General features: G+C 48.1%; 1 protein-coding gene across 4 annotated transcripts in view; it reads right to left on the minus strand.

Moving 5' to 3' along the window:
- RNF213 (ring finger protein 213) overlaps positions 1-14485 on the minus strand; it is a 95905-nt gene that overhangs the window by 45820 nt on the left and 35600 nt on the right. For all 4 annotated transcript variants that reach the window (XM_075014313.1, XM_075014311.1, XM_075014312.1 and 1 more), the window contains exons 16-26: positions 14206-14328; positions 13547-13718; positions 12662-12835; positions 11775-11933; positions 10871-11448; positions 9371-9536; positions 7186-7403; positions 6501-6641; positions 5716-5877; positions 4015-5158; positions 292-485 (exon numbers count right to left, since the gene is read on the minus strand). In XM_075014313.1, coding sequence (XP_074870414.1) covers positions 292-485; positions 4015-5158; positions 5716-5877; positions 6501-6641; positions 7186-7403; positions 9371-9536; positions 10871-11448; positions 11775-11933; positions 12662-12835; positions 13547-13718; positions 14206-14328 — 3231 coding nt within the window. The remainder of the gene's footprint in view (positions 1-291; positions 486-4014; positions 5159-5715; positions 5878-6500; positions 6642-7185; positions 7404-9370; positions 9537-10870; positions 11449-11774; positions 11934-12661; positions 12836-13546; positions 13719-14205; positions 14329-14485) is intronic.

The following is a 14485-nucleotide window of genomic DNA, read 5'->3' on the forward strand; positions in this document are numbered from 1 at the left end:
ATAAGTTCTCCAGCAGCTTTCCTTATTTGCTGATCTATAAATTCTAATTATAACTGGAGAAATATTTCTTTATTGTTTGTATGAGTGTACAGTGAGTGCACATTCACCAGTAAAAATCTAATCTTTCCAAGGCTATATATTTCCTTCATATTACCTGTGCTTAACTGGTCTGTGGCTAGAAATAACTTCTAATAAAATACTTCGCTTAGAAAAGACAGGAGTGTATGAAAGGAACAATTTTTGGAAGATACTGAATACCCTTAATGAAAGGTGAAGCTGTGAGGTACTCACTGATGAGGTGATGTCAAAATGGAAGATCATGGGTTCTTGCTGGTACTGCCAACGCAAGAAAGGCAGGAGAGATCTCAGCACTTTGCCCTCATCCACATGGGGTTCAATCAGCCGGATGGTTTTTAGAGGCACATGAGCACCATGTAGTTTTGCCTTCAGTTTTTCATGTAGTCTCTTCACATAGAGAGATTTTCCTGTCATCGTTTTTAAGAAGGACTCATTAAGGGTAAGTGAGAACTAGAAACCAAAAATACACTGAAAAAGGGTGGACTGCCTTACGTGAAAAAATGGACAGCTGCTCCCCGAAGCCAGACTGCCCCTTGATTATCTTACTAAGGAGGCAGAGGGAGAGGCGTGGAAAGGGGCAGTTGCACCAGGGCCTGGTGTTAAGGGGCCCGGAGCTTCTGGAAGCTCCGGGCCCCTTTGAACCACTGTGGCAGAGCTGCTTCACCAATCCACATGGCTCTGAGGGAGCTGGGAGGAGGGACTTGGGGCCACAGTCTGAGCTGCGTTAACGGTTGGCTGCCCTCAGCCCCACCCCTTCCACCCTTGGCCCCGCCCCTTTTGGAGCTAGGCCCCTTCCTCGCACCCTGCCCCAGGGCCTGCGGCGGCTGTCGGCCCTCTGCTAAGAAGCTATTCCGAGAGAAGGAAAGGCCTGAATTTGCTCAGAGAGGTTGATGGTGGCTTGGGTCTGAGCTGACACTGTCCCCTGGCCCTAAACAATGCCTCTGCCCGTACTGGCTGGAATCTGCAGGAGTGTCTGGTGAGAAAGATGTTGCTATTCATGATCCTTTCTTTAGGGTTTACTTAAACTATTTTCTGTTACAAGACATTATGACCTCATAGCCCCATGTAAGACAAGCAGCTGGCAGGGAGGCTTCAAGACATCTCTGTAAAGGGGCCTTAAATTTACTCTCCTGTAGGCTTTTGGACATAAAACCCCGTTCTTCAGTTACAAATCAATGTCCCATGACTCAGCTCTGTTCAGCTTCCTGGGGGCAAAATGCGGCAAAGAGGGTCGGGGGTGGGTGTGTAGTTGGGTGCAGTTCCTAGATTCTTGGCTGGTTCGGTGTCAGCCTCAGTCACACCAGAGAAAGTGAAAGTTGTTCTAATCTAACCCAGCTGGCCACAGCCACCAGCAGCCCTTACACCAGGATGCTGCGGGGAGCATGGAATTGGAGCTGCTCTGCACCTGTTATGTCGAGCGGGCAAAATCAGTCCTGGGAGCCGGAGCTGGCTGCCAAACATTTCTCTCTGGCCCACGCAGCTGATTAGCGGAGCGTGCACACTCACAGCCAGCAGCATGTTTTCAGCTGCCCCTCCTCCCACCTTCTTCCATCTGCAGCTGAGCTGCTCCTGGGATTCTCTTGTTAGCCGTGCGGAAGGGGAGGGGAGAGGGTAGTGCTGAAGTCAGGGTGTTCCCCTGCCCTGTTCCCCTGCCCCATCTCTGCAGAACAGGGATCAGGGACAGGGAGGCACACAGCCAAGCTGCTCCTCCTGAAGCAGGGATGGTCAGTGACTCACTCAGGAGTGCAGAGCAGGGGAGCGGGCGACAACAGAGCGGGACAGATTTCCCTTAAAGGGACAGAGGATGGCTTCTTTCAGAAACTTACCCAGCAACAGCCAGCACATCCACTGTGTCACTGTCACACCTACCCAGTTTGTGCCACACACACAGAGCCACTGTCACATAGACACCTCAGCGCACACACAACGTGTCACAAAGCCTGGCTCTCACACTCAGTGTTTCTCTTTTACACTCATCACGCTCACTCTCTTTCTAGTCCCCAGCCCCACCCCTTCTGCCCAAGGCCCTGCCCCTTCCCGGGGGCCCAGAGCCAGTCCACGACCAGTACCAAACTTCATGGAGTGGTCCCTTTGGGAACATTATTGCCCACCCCTGCTTTATATGGTTCACAACATCCTTTCTCAGTCCCATCCACCAATCAGAAGGGACAGGAATGCAGCTGAAAATCTGGGTCTTTCGCTAGCGAAGCCATGGCTGCAGCTTGGAAAGAAATGCCCTGAGCTCCCCATTTTTAATCCAAGGGTATGAATTTGCCCACTTGGCTCTGATCACTTCCTTGGAGGGATGCAGGAATTTTCTCTCTCTGGAGGCTAACCCATCTCTGTCAGGGCACTGCTGAGGCAGAAGTTCTGCAGGGCATATGGCGGTGTCAAGGGCCAGGTCACAGGGCTCTTGCGCAAGTCTGAACTGCTTGTGGTACGTGTGGAAAAGCAAAGCCCACGGGTGCCAGATGGGGAGAGAGGTCAGGATCCCGACGTGCCGAACAGGCTACTCTGAAAGTGCAGTGTAATACAAGATTTTAGAATGAGGAGAGGTCAGCACTCACTCAAAAGCTTCTCCCCCCCACAGCAGAAGTGGGTCTGATAGATTTCAGCTCCTCCATCTTGTCTTCGTGAAGGCCACACACAGGCTGAGCTGTGCTCTGGAGGAGGCTCTAGGACTGCACCCACATCCAGATATACACACATTTCTTCAGCTGACTGCATGTTTAAACAGAGCTGTTCTTACCGCATACGCATAATACATTGCTGTGTAGGACACCGCACAATCTGGGGCATCACTAGGTCTTCACGTCCACCCACCAGCCTCTTCCTATCTCATTTGCTCACCTTGATCATTTTTTTCTGATTTGTCCACCTTGATTCCTGTGTTTGGTTCTCTATGCCTTAAATATTGAGTCTGTTCTGGTCTGGCTATGGTCTGAAGAAGTGAGTCTGTCCCACAAAAGCTCATCACCAAATACATTATTTTGTTAGTCTTTAAAGTGCTACTGGACTGCTTTTCCCCCACTTATGACATTCACAGGAATGGGACACATCCTATTTCATTTGCTTCATTAACTGTCCTATTAGTGACAGGTTATCCTTCTTCCCCCTTCCTTCCACTCCCCCTCATATAAATCTTGGATTCTGTTTTTCGACACCATGTATTAGAGGAAGTGGTTTTACCCACAAAAGCTCTTGCCCTAATAGATTTGTTAGTCTTGCAGTGCCACGGGACAAAGCCAGCCAGAGCGACTAGAACAATATCAAACTGGTGAAAGGGCCATTCCAGTGGTAATAAAGCCATTTGACAGAGATGTGCTAACCTCGGCTTCTGGGTTTACATTTTTTCATGCATGTGTAGAGAAACCCTTTTTCCAGAAAGAAACTCTTGTGTCCACACTGCAAAGCTTGTTCTTCTGGAATAACAGGGCTTTTCATTCAAAATAGACTCCACCAAAAGGAACGACCTTCACAGGCCCCTCCCCCTTTCAATTTTGAAACTGACTCAGTGTGGACTGAGCAGAGGTAATTATGATTTAATTGGCCTCCAAGGAGGCATCCCATCATTGCTCTCATTTCTAAATTAGGCCCTCTACTGTGAATGCACAATTTCGAAATGCTCTTGCAGTGTGAACGCTCTTTTCAGAAATACTTGCAGAGGTTAGAACACTGAGAGAATTTATTTCTGAAAAACCCAGCAGTGTAGACCTCGCCTGAGTGAGCCTCCAGGAGATTCGTTTAAAAAATGTTTCATTAGTGTATTGCTGAAGATTATAAAATTACTTTTCTAAAAAGAGTTGTTTTTTCCCCCCCGACCCCTAGGCTGCCATCAGGCTTAGGGGCACCAGTTTAATAGTGTGTAAGGCCCCATACATCTTAAGGACAGCCCTGTGTTTGAGTCTCAGCATTGTGTGGCATAGGGCTCCTTACCTACTCCAGCTCTTTTGGAGGCCACGATCCCAACACACATGTTGTCATTGAACACGGATGCTACAGACACTGCAGGCCGTGTGACTCTGTAATGGTTCTGCAGATAGGCCTGCATGTCCTTCAGGGGCTCCTGGGGGACCATGTGCACTTTGTACTGGCTGAAGACCGATGGGAGGTAGCTGTGCTCTCTCTCGCAGTCACACAGGATCACGAGGTGGTAGCTGTCCCGGTGGAGCTGACTGCACAGTCTCTGGAACAGCTTCTCCAGCCTGTAACTGACGTCATAGCTCAGCTCATCTGCAAAGAGCATGGTGTAAATCTTCTCCCCTCGGCAGCCAGGTGTGAGGCACCGTTGCAGGAAGAGCCCGGCTTGCTCAAAGCTGGTCTGTGGTGTGCACAAGAGCACCTCATCATAAGTGGGCAGGGCCTGGCCTGGGCTGTGCATGTAAATGGCCAGGGCTGAAGCCAGCACATCAGAGCGAGGGCAGAGGAGGAGGTTGGGCTTGCCAGCGTGCAGGCCTCGTGGGAGAACTCGAGCAACAAGCTCCTTCTCCAAATCAGCCAGACTGGCCAGACAAGTGCCGAGTGTATCAATACTCCAACAGCCCGGAAGGAAGGAGTTCATGTGCTTGATGTAAGAGCCCCAGATCTGCTCCAGCTGTGAAATCAGATCTCCCTCTCGACACAGCAGCTCTGGCAAGTGAGAAATATACTTCCTTGATCTGTCAGCCAGCACATGCTTGGAGGCCATACGCACATCCTGTCTAGTGCAGTTGTGTTTTATGAACGAGAGCATCATTAGGGCATTCTCGTTGGGCTGCGCCTTCCCAAGTTCACTGCAGAGGTAAACCAACTGCTCAGAGGTGTAGTAATTCAGGTAGAAATATTGAGATCGCTTGTCAGTCATGAAGCCTTTCCATTTCTCTAGGAACTTCTCCATTACCCTGCAGAGCTCCAGGAGAACCACCAGCATGTCTCCTGTTCCAAAAAGCTCTCGGACAAGTTCCAGACAGAAGTCCATGATAATGCACACCTCGCTCTTGGGCGAGCAGTACACGTAGGCCATCCAGGATCGGAAGAGCACGTTCCCAGCTAAATATAGGTCTATAAAGGACTGTGCAAGTCTCTGGACATTGGAAAACACCTGCGTGGGGGACAACAAGAAACAGCGATAAATAGATTTTCCAGGGACAGCTGAGGCTGAGATGCCTCGTCTCTGCTGCGAAACGACACTGCTATCTTTAATTAAAAGAGAAAGGGACAGAGTTCGGGTGCCTGGACTGACAGTCCTAGAGACACGTGGGGCTCACAGTTGTCCTTTAGCAATTACCCCGGGAACCAGAGAGAAATTCAGTCTGTATGGCCCCATTCAAATCTTGACCACTCTGCTCGGACAGCCAACCAGAGGATCAGATGTAATATGTGGACAGCTATAAGAAACAGCCTGGAATGAGACCTGCCATTTACTTCACACAAGCTCAAGAACTGGTGATAACACCCCTGGTTCAAAGACCTATCTGGTCCACATTCCAACAGGAAAAATAAAGGAGGCAAAAGGCTCCCTACCCTGTTATCAATGCCTGTCCCACATCTTTTAACACTAATCAACTGCTAGAAACTGATGTAAGATTAGTCTCTAGCTCCCAGCCCCAGGAGGCCAGAAAACAATTAGAATGAGGAAAGAAACTATTAAAACCTGACCTCAGAAAACTTCTCCACCTCCATGTCCTGATCTCCCTTTCCTGACATCAGCATCAGCTTGTTCAGCAGCTCCCTGAGCTCCTCCAGAGAGTATTGTCGCATCTCTTCACCTTCACCATAGCTCTCCGGGAGACTGAGGAACAGCACTGTGTCCAGAGAAACCTGCCAAATCAACACCAACCATTAGCGCAACCACATTTTGTTTTCACTTTCACCAGTTTATACAATGCTTATGAACAGCTGTGGAGAGCTCTCCTGTCTTGCCGCCTGCAACTAGGAAGAGAGAGGGCAGATAAGGCCAACAGTAGGCAGAGGTCAGTGCCACACTGTAAGAGAGACTGGACAAGATGGGGAGAGAGCTCCAATTCCCTAGGAAACAAAGTATCAGTACCCTGAGAAAGTACAAGATGTTAGAGACCAGCAGCTTAGGACTGCAGCAGAACTCTGTAGCCACAGGGCGGACTTGACAGGAAAGGCCATTAGCTTCCCTAAGTTTGTCTGCTACTTCTACTCGTAGGTGATAATCTTTGCTGCACTGTGGAACGGAACTGTTGCTGAAAACCGTTTTCCCACAACAGGTCTCTCTGAATGACACTGAAAACAGTTTAAGTGCCATTGGAGACAAGACAAAACCACCTTCACTACCATTCTGGGCAGCTGGACTCCTTCTGCAGGATTTGTGCTCTTTGGTAGTGCCTGCACTGGAAAGCTAGCAGATGACTGAGACAGATGGGACAAAAAGGCTTTGAACACTGGGACAGCACCCCCTGCAGGTGAAGTCTCACCTTCTGGCCCTCCAGCGGCGCCTTGATGACATACATCCCTTTGCTGTTGATTGTAGTTGCTAGAGATAAAGAGGACAGTTCCACAGATCCATGGCTCTCCTTCACCGTTTTTAACCATTCCAAATGTCGAGCGGAATCGCGCTGCAGGGAGAAAAGGGAAGCTCTCATTCAGCTTTACTTCCATTTGCTACTTCATGTCGTCTGCCAGTTCACACTGCAAGGTCATCCCACAAGACCGACATTCCAACAGAGATTCTGGGTGACAGAATTGCCCGCAAGGGTGAAGGAAGAGGTGGGAGTTGTTGCCAGTCAAGGAATAATCCCCCAGTAACATGCCAACTGGCAGCGTATTTCCAGGTTGACATCCAGGGACCCAGCATGAGAAGACTGCTAAGGGGCATGGCTACGTTACACCCCGGATAATACCAACTCTTATCAACCTCAGCTCAGACCATAGGTAAGGGCATGAACTGCTCGAATGGTTCTTGTGGCACATCAGTGCGCTGGGAAGAATTTGCACACCGCTTGGCTCAGGGTCTCTTTGCTTCAGTTAACTAAAGTTAGAAACAACATGTATTCAAAAGAGCTGCATCTTGGCACACAGGAAAGTTGGGCCATGCACCAGCCATACTGTAAATGCTGGAGAGAACAAGAGGAACTGAGGGATCATTACTGCAGGAGTTACCAGTTTCTTGGGGAGATTCTCATCACTTTCCAGGGCTTTCCACAGTTTCTTCAGGCACTGCATGAACTCATTGAACCCTGACTCCCGCTTCAGGTCATACAGCAGCGAGGAGTAGCCATGCACTGCATCGTGGAAACAGGCCACGCGATCCACATCCATGTCATTCTCTCCCGCTGAGATGGTGGCCAGGTCCACAAATACTTTCAGCTCATTGATATCTGTGGGAAAAGGGCAATGGAGTTCAAGGCAGTTTTGTTTAATCTCTTTCTTCAACAAGATGCCAGGAAGTTTAAGTCTACGGGCATCTTGGCGCAGACCTCTTCCCTTTCCGCTGCAGAATTTCACTCAGGACAGCTTCCCTGAGCGATCCCTCTGCATTACCCACATCCTTAGACCTTGCTTTTGTAACAGCAGTAAACTGTAGAGCAGAGCAACACCAAGGAAGGAAACAGAACTCTCCACAAGATCGTCCATACTTACGGGGACAGTGACCCATTCAGGGTCGATCTTCCAGATTTCGATTTCGCATGCCCAGTAGGGACATGTAAAATAAAGTATCTGGGGTTGGCAGTTGACCCCTGTGCTTCTTGCTATTGCTCAGAGTACAGGAGGTCGATGGGAGAAACTCTCCCGTCAACCTCCCTTATTGAGGATGGCCAGGTAAGTTGATTGTAGATAAGTCGATTCTAGCTACACAATTGCTGTAGCTAGACTTGAGTATTTGCAATCAACTTACCTGCCTAGTATAGACCAAGACTACTTGTGGGGAGGGAAAGGTTAGTACCTGGCCTGATAGACAGAAAATTTGTGAGCCCATTCCTGTTAGTGTTAACATGGTCTTTGTTCTCTCAATTAGCAACCAACCTGCACCAAATCATAGATAGGGCTGGAAGGGACCTCAGGAGTTTATCGAGTTCAGCCCCCTGCTTCAAGCAGGATCAACCCTAACTAAGTCATCCCAGCCAGGACCTTGCCAAGCCAGGACTTAAAAATCTCTAGGGTTGGAGAATCCACCATCTCTGTAGGTAATGCATTCCAGTGCTTCACCACCCTCCTGGTGAAGCAGTTTTTCCTAACAGCCAACCTACTCCTCTCCTTCTGTAACTTCAGACTGCTGCTCCTTGTTCTGCCATCTGTCACCACTGAGAACAGCCTCTCTCCATCCTCTATCCACATCACAATCTCTGACCCCAGGCAGAGATATGAAAAAGAAAGGGTCAGCCAGTGTCCCTGTACTCATTCAATCCATCTCATAGGATCAAACGGGGCCACTATGCAGCACCTTTCAAACCAACTACACAAGAGATGATCGTACCTGTCAGTGGCTACGTCTACACGTGAAGCCTACATCGAAATAGCTTATTTCGATGTAGCAACATTGAAATAGGCTATTTCGATGAGTAACGTCTATACGTCCTCCAGGGCTGGCAACGTCGATGTTCAACTTCGACGTTGCGCAGCACCACATCGAAATAGGCGCTGCGAGGGAACGTTTACACGCCAAAGTAGCACACATCGAAATAAGGGTGCCAGGCACAGCTGCAGACAGGGTCACAGGGCGGACTCAGCAGCAAGCCGCTCCCTTAAAGGGCCCCTCCCAGACACAGTTGCACTAAACAACACAAGATACACAGAGCTGACAACTGGTTGCAGACCCTGTGCCTGCAGCATGGATCCCCAACTGCCGCAGCAGCAGCCAGAAGCTCTGGGCTAAGGGCTGCTGCCCACGGTGACCATAGAGCCCCGCAGGGGCTCGAGAGAGAGCATCTCTCAACCCCTCAGCTGATGGCCGCCATGGCGGACCCTGCTATTTCGAAGTTGCGGGACGTACAATGACTACACGGTCCCTACTTCGACGTTGAACGTCGGAGTAGGGTGCTATCCCCATCTCCTGATGAGGATAGTGACTTTGACGTCTCGCCGCCTAATGTCGAAGTTAACTTCGAAATAGCGCCCGACGCGTGTAGCTGTGACGGGCGCTATTTCGAAGTTAGTGCCGCTACTTCGAAGTAGCGTGCACATGTAGACACGGCTAGTATGAGATAGGTCAGCTCTACCTCAGTGTAATATGATTACCAGATAGATCAAGACCTCCTCAGACCCCAAAATAGCCTCACCCTTACATCACTTGTGCCATTTCCTGCCCAATTCCCAAAAGCAAACAGGAGGAGGAGATTTATTTTACCTTCCAGAGCCTCTTTGACCCAGTTGATGAATTCTCTCCTGAGCGTGAGTTCCTCAAGGCACCTACGACGCGGCTCTGTGATCCCCTGCAGCCACTCCTTAGCGCGCATCAGATCAGGGCTGATGGAGTCCAGACTTTGTTCCTTAAAGGATTCAAAACTGTTTGTCTGAAAAGCAAATGGTACAAATGGATTAAAAAGCAGCCACAATTTAGTAATGGCCCCTATAATATCATCCCGTCTGAAACAGAAGCGTCAGATATTAAAGCAGAGCATGGAAGCTATGGCCTAGCACAGGGGTGGGGAACCGTCTTTGGGTCAGGGCCACAGACGTGTAAACAAAAGAGCTGGGGGCCACACAAGGAAGAATTAAACCCTCACTGATGTGCTCCCTGACTGTAGGGGGGCCAGCACTATGGGGTCTGGGGGGTGCAGGAGCGGACTGGGGATGGGCAATCTGGGCAGGAGTGGGGTGCAGCTGCAGGCATGGGGAGGTAAAGGAGTGGGCTGCAGGTGGGGGATCAGGCAGGAGGGGTTGTAGGAGAGGGATCGGGCGTGGGTAAAAGGAAGGGTGCAGAAGGATTTGGGAGGCGAGGTCTGGAAGGAAGGGGTCAGGGTGAGGGTGAAGGGTATGGGAGGGAAGGGGCTGGAGCAGGGCGCAGGTGGGGAGTCAGGATGGGAGGAGGGGTGCAGAAGGTGGGTGGGAGTGGGAGGTCTGGATGGAAAAGGGCACGGGAGCAGTTGAGGGGCATAGGGTTTGGGCAACGGGGGCGGGGGCACTTACCTGCTTACCCCCGGGTGTAAATGGCTCTGTGCCCCCTGCCTCTGCTCCTAGACACTGCCCTCTGCTGTTCTGATTGGCCCGAATTCTGGTTAATCAGAGCAGTGGGATGAAGCATTCGCTGCTGCGCCTCCCTCCCCTGCCCCCAGCTGGGGGAACAGCAGCAAGTGGCAGTGGCACAGCACCAAGCTGCTACCTGCCCCCGCCCGATCCCGAGCAGGTCCCACGGTCTAGACCCAGCCCCAGCCCCAGTGTGCCTGATCTGGCCTGTGAGGCTTGGGGCTCTGGACCACCAACACTGCCACAGGCTGGATGCTACAGAGGGGAGTTCTGAACCTCGTGGTCCAGATCCAGCAAGCCGTGATCTAGATCAGGACCACGGGCTGCCTGGCCCTGGCCTAGCAGACTGAATTCACGGCTGGGAGTCTACAGTTCTAAGTCACTCTGCCACTGTGCTACTCTGAGCGAGTCATTTCACCTCTGGGCACCCCACCTGCCTGATCCGCTCCTGGGATAACAACTCAGTCACCATTGGAAAATAAATCTAAGATCCATGCAAAGCGCTGTTTAAAGGAGACTGCACCGTGTGTGGCCTCAGTAAAGCTGCACGGTGCTCAGCGTGGATCCTGCCATGCAGAGAAAGACTAACAACAGGGTTCAGATTTACGTCGTCTTCCTGAGCCATGTCTGAACAGTGGTTGACTTAAAGTGCAATACTTACAAAGTTCAACAACATCTCTAGGATTCTGAAGTCACCGGAGAGGTTTAAGCCCTCTTTGACCTTGGCAATGACCTTAGCAGAGTCAAAAGCTAAGTGCAGTTCATGGTACTGCTGGATTTGCTGAAGCCGTTGTCCTATCCATTCTTGGTTGTCACCCTGGCACATGATCTGAAGGTCAGTTCTGATCTGTTCATACTGGCCTTTAAAATCCTTGAATATAGTGTCTACCTCAGCGAATATGAGCTTTCCAGATTTCAGATCATTATAAAGTCTTCTATATTCATGATAACAAGGAGAGAAGAATTCATCAAGATCTGATATAGGAATAACCTGCCCTTCCACATCCTCATTTTCTTCCATCATCATTCGGGTGGTTGTCTCCCAGCACAGCTGGAAGATGTAACTGTCCTTGTAAGTGTGCATTGTTTGAGCCACCTTCTTCAGCTCTGGGCTCAGGTTGTAATATGTTCCTAGAGTGTCCTCTATGGGAGAGTTCAGCCGTCTCACGTTCACAACTTCGGCCAATTCTTTCAAGTCCAAATTTTCATGATACTTCTGTTCAACTTCAACAGTATCCACTTTAAACAGAAAAAGTCAAACATCAGTTTGCAACTTTGTTAACCTTATTCTTATATTCCAGCTTTCTTGCCCAGACACTGAATGATACAGTACCAAAAAAACATAACTCTTAGATCCCTAAAAGTTTCACTTAGTAATAGGAAATAAACACCTGTGTACTGCTCCCCCTATTGCAAGATTCTTCACCAACTCTTTTCAGCATCCCCTCCCCAATTCATGCTCATCTCATTCCCCACTTTTTGTTCAAACCAGTAATTAGTGAATAAAATCATCTCAGTGGGAAACCCTCAAAGATCTTACTTAAAAGGTTCCCAAAAGAACATACCTTTTATAAATGCCTGCACCCTCCTGCACATGTCAAGAAGGGTTCCGACCCAATTTCTCTCTCTCTTTAGCAAGACTATTTCTTCCTTCCGCCACTTTAACACTTTTTCCAGATCTTTCTGCTGCTGGCTTTTCTTTTGGGATGAGAGCTGCTTACGTTCTGAAATCAAAATTGTCAACAGTCACCAAGAAAACCCATTCAACAAAGATGTAGAGAAACTGGAGAGGGTCCAGAGAAGAGCAACAAAAATGACAAAAGGTCTAGAAACAGGATCTAGGAGGGAAGTCTGAAAGAATTTGGTTGGTTTAGTTTGGAAAAGAGAAGACAGTGGATTTGATAGCTGTTTTCAAGTACCTAAAAGGGTGTTATAAGGAGGAGGAAGAAAAATAATTCTCCTTGACCTCTGATGATAGGACAGAAAGCAATGGGCTTAAATTGCAGCCAGGTAGGTTTAGGTTGGACTTTATTAAAAACTTCTTGTCAGGGTGGTGAAGCACTGGAATAAATTGCCTATGGAGGTTGTAGAATCTCCATCATTGGAGATATTTAAGAACAGGTCAGACAGACACCTGTCAGGGATGGTCTAGATGGTGCATGGTCCTGCCAAGAGGGCATGGGACTGGACTTGATGACCTCTCGAGGTACCTTCCCTTTCTAGTGTTCTATGATTCTAGACTGTGGGGCAGGAGAGGACTTATCTCCTCAAAAACAAACAAATAAACAAACAAACAAAACAAACAAAAACAAAAAAACCCACATCAGTACTGATGTGCAGCAGCACCACCTAATAAAAAACGTAGCGCTGGGAGCACCATATAAAACACCCTCTGGAATCATCAGCAGGCCTACAGCTCATTCCCCCTTCAAACACACAGATACACACTTACGTAATTCCCATATGCAAATAAACTGTTTCGTGTGCTTTATAATGAGCTCCAAATGTTTTACTAGGATATTTCCATTCAGGAGGTTTCCAGCAACGTTTTCAAATACAGAGTCAGCCACAGCCATTAACTTCTTAGCTGCATCAGTAAGTTGGTCCAGGATCTTCTCATCTGCTCCTATCAGAAAAACAAAATATTTAAATCCTGGATCTTTCCTCCTCCTTCCTAGTTCTGGGCTGTTGGAAGCAACTATCACTATATGGAAAAGAAACGCACTTTGTGTTTCTTCACTTCCCCTTGGGCCTACTGTTCTGTTTGTAATCTTACCATATTGCACCAGTACCACCATACTAGAAATATACGACATTCACACTTTTTAAACAGTAGGAACCCACAAATACCCCAGATCTAAACAGACATTTTGGTACATCGTTCACTGACAGAGTGCAAAAACCCAACCCTCGTTCCTAGAGATGACATTCCCTGGAAGAAACACAAAAGCCCCATTTGAGTACGAGAAGGCAAGAGTCCTGTGGGTTTCCCATTTACCATAAAGTAACATTTTTCATGTGCTCTCCAAACCCACCGTTAGAAAACCTAAACTACAGTAGATTTTCCTTTATCCCATGGGCCCTATGATTCTCTCTTGCAATACATATCCCAGACAAAACGGCACTGGGGTTAACACAGAACACTTCCTGGTTATGCTTATAGGTTCTCCTATGAAATTTAGATAGTTCACTAACTTTTGGTCTCCAACATCCAAACTAGTTTTTAAGATTAATTTTACTACCTCAGCAACAAGTGGAAGGAGTACTGAGACTATGAGCCACTGAGGAAAATGTGGGAAAATCCCTTTCACCCTCTGCCAATACAAACATCACATACCATTGAAGCTGAAAAGATGCTTGATATCAGACCACACAAGCAGATGATGCAAAACTCCATCGAAGTCATCACTGTTGCTGCTTGGCCAAGATTTTGTGATAACGGCTGACACAAGCTTGCCAAATTTGTTCAGATTGTAGGATGAAACCAGATCAAGGAGATTATCTTCAGACTGCGTAAGACAAAAAGGGATGAGGAATGCAGAAGGATGTAGGTAAAATGGATTTGACCACCTTATATGTTAACAGAGGGCTGTGTTACTTAGTAGTCCAAGGGCTAAAGTTCTTGTTCAGGTGAATCATTTGGGCAATATGTGATATTCTGGAGATATAGGATAAAAAGCACCTTCTTTGCTAACTCACTTGCCAAGTATGTTGCCTTTCAAGGGGCTGGTACAATGGATGGCAACATAGCTGTGATGGCAAAACCCAGTGAAGGTGTTAAAAGCGTTTCCTCCATGGTCCTTTTGCACACACTCACCCCTTGTATTCCAGACTTCTCCACATTTTGCATTTCAAAACAAGTTGTTCAAACAGATGGAAATTTAATGTACAACAATGTCTCAACCAACAATCCTGTAACAGTTAGCTGGGCATACGTTCAGGAGATTTTCAGATGTACCTGTACTGAAGGTTTCCACTTGACGAAACATACATTACCTGGCATGCAGCAGTGACTGCTTCCATGGCACAGTTTTCAAAAGATTTGCCAATGGAATGGTCTAGTTTTTCAAATTTGTCGTGGTGACAGCAGTAGGCTGTAATTTGTTGAACTGGTTGTTCCTGTTGGGAACAAAAAGAAAATATTTCTCACAGGATTTCCCGTTTTAAGAGTATGTGCTCTGAAAACCAAAAAAGGGAGGGAATTATTTTGAGGCAACAAGAAAACACCTCACAAGACAAAAAGGCCAATTTTATATGATTTATTTAACTCCGTTCC

Source organism: Carettochelys insculpta, chromosome 20 (assembly GCF_033958435.1).
Source record: "Carettochelys insculpta isolate YL-2023 chromosome 20, ASM3395843v1, whole genome shotgun sequence".
Taxonomy (NCBI): Eukaryota; Metazoa; Chordata; order Testudines; family Carettochelyidae; genus Carettochelys; species Carettochelys insculpta.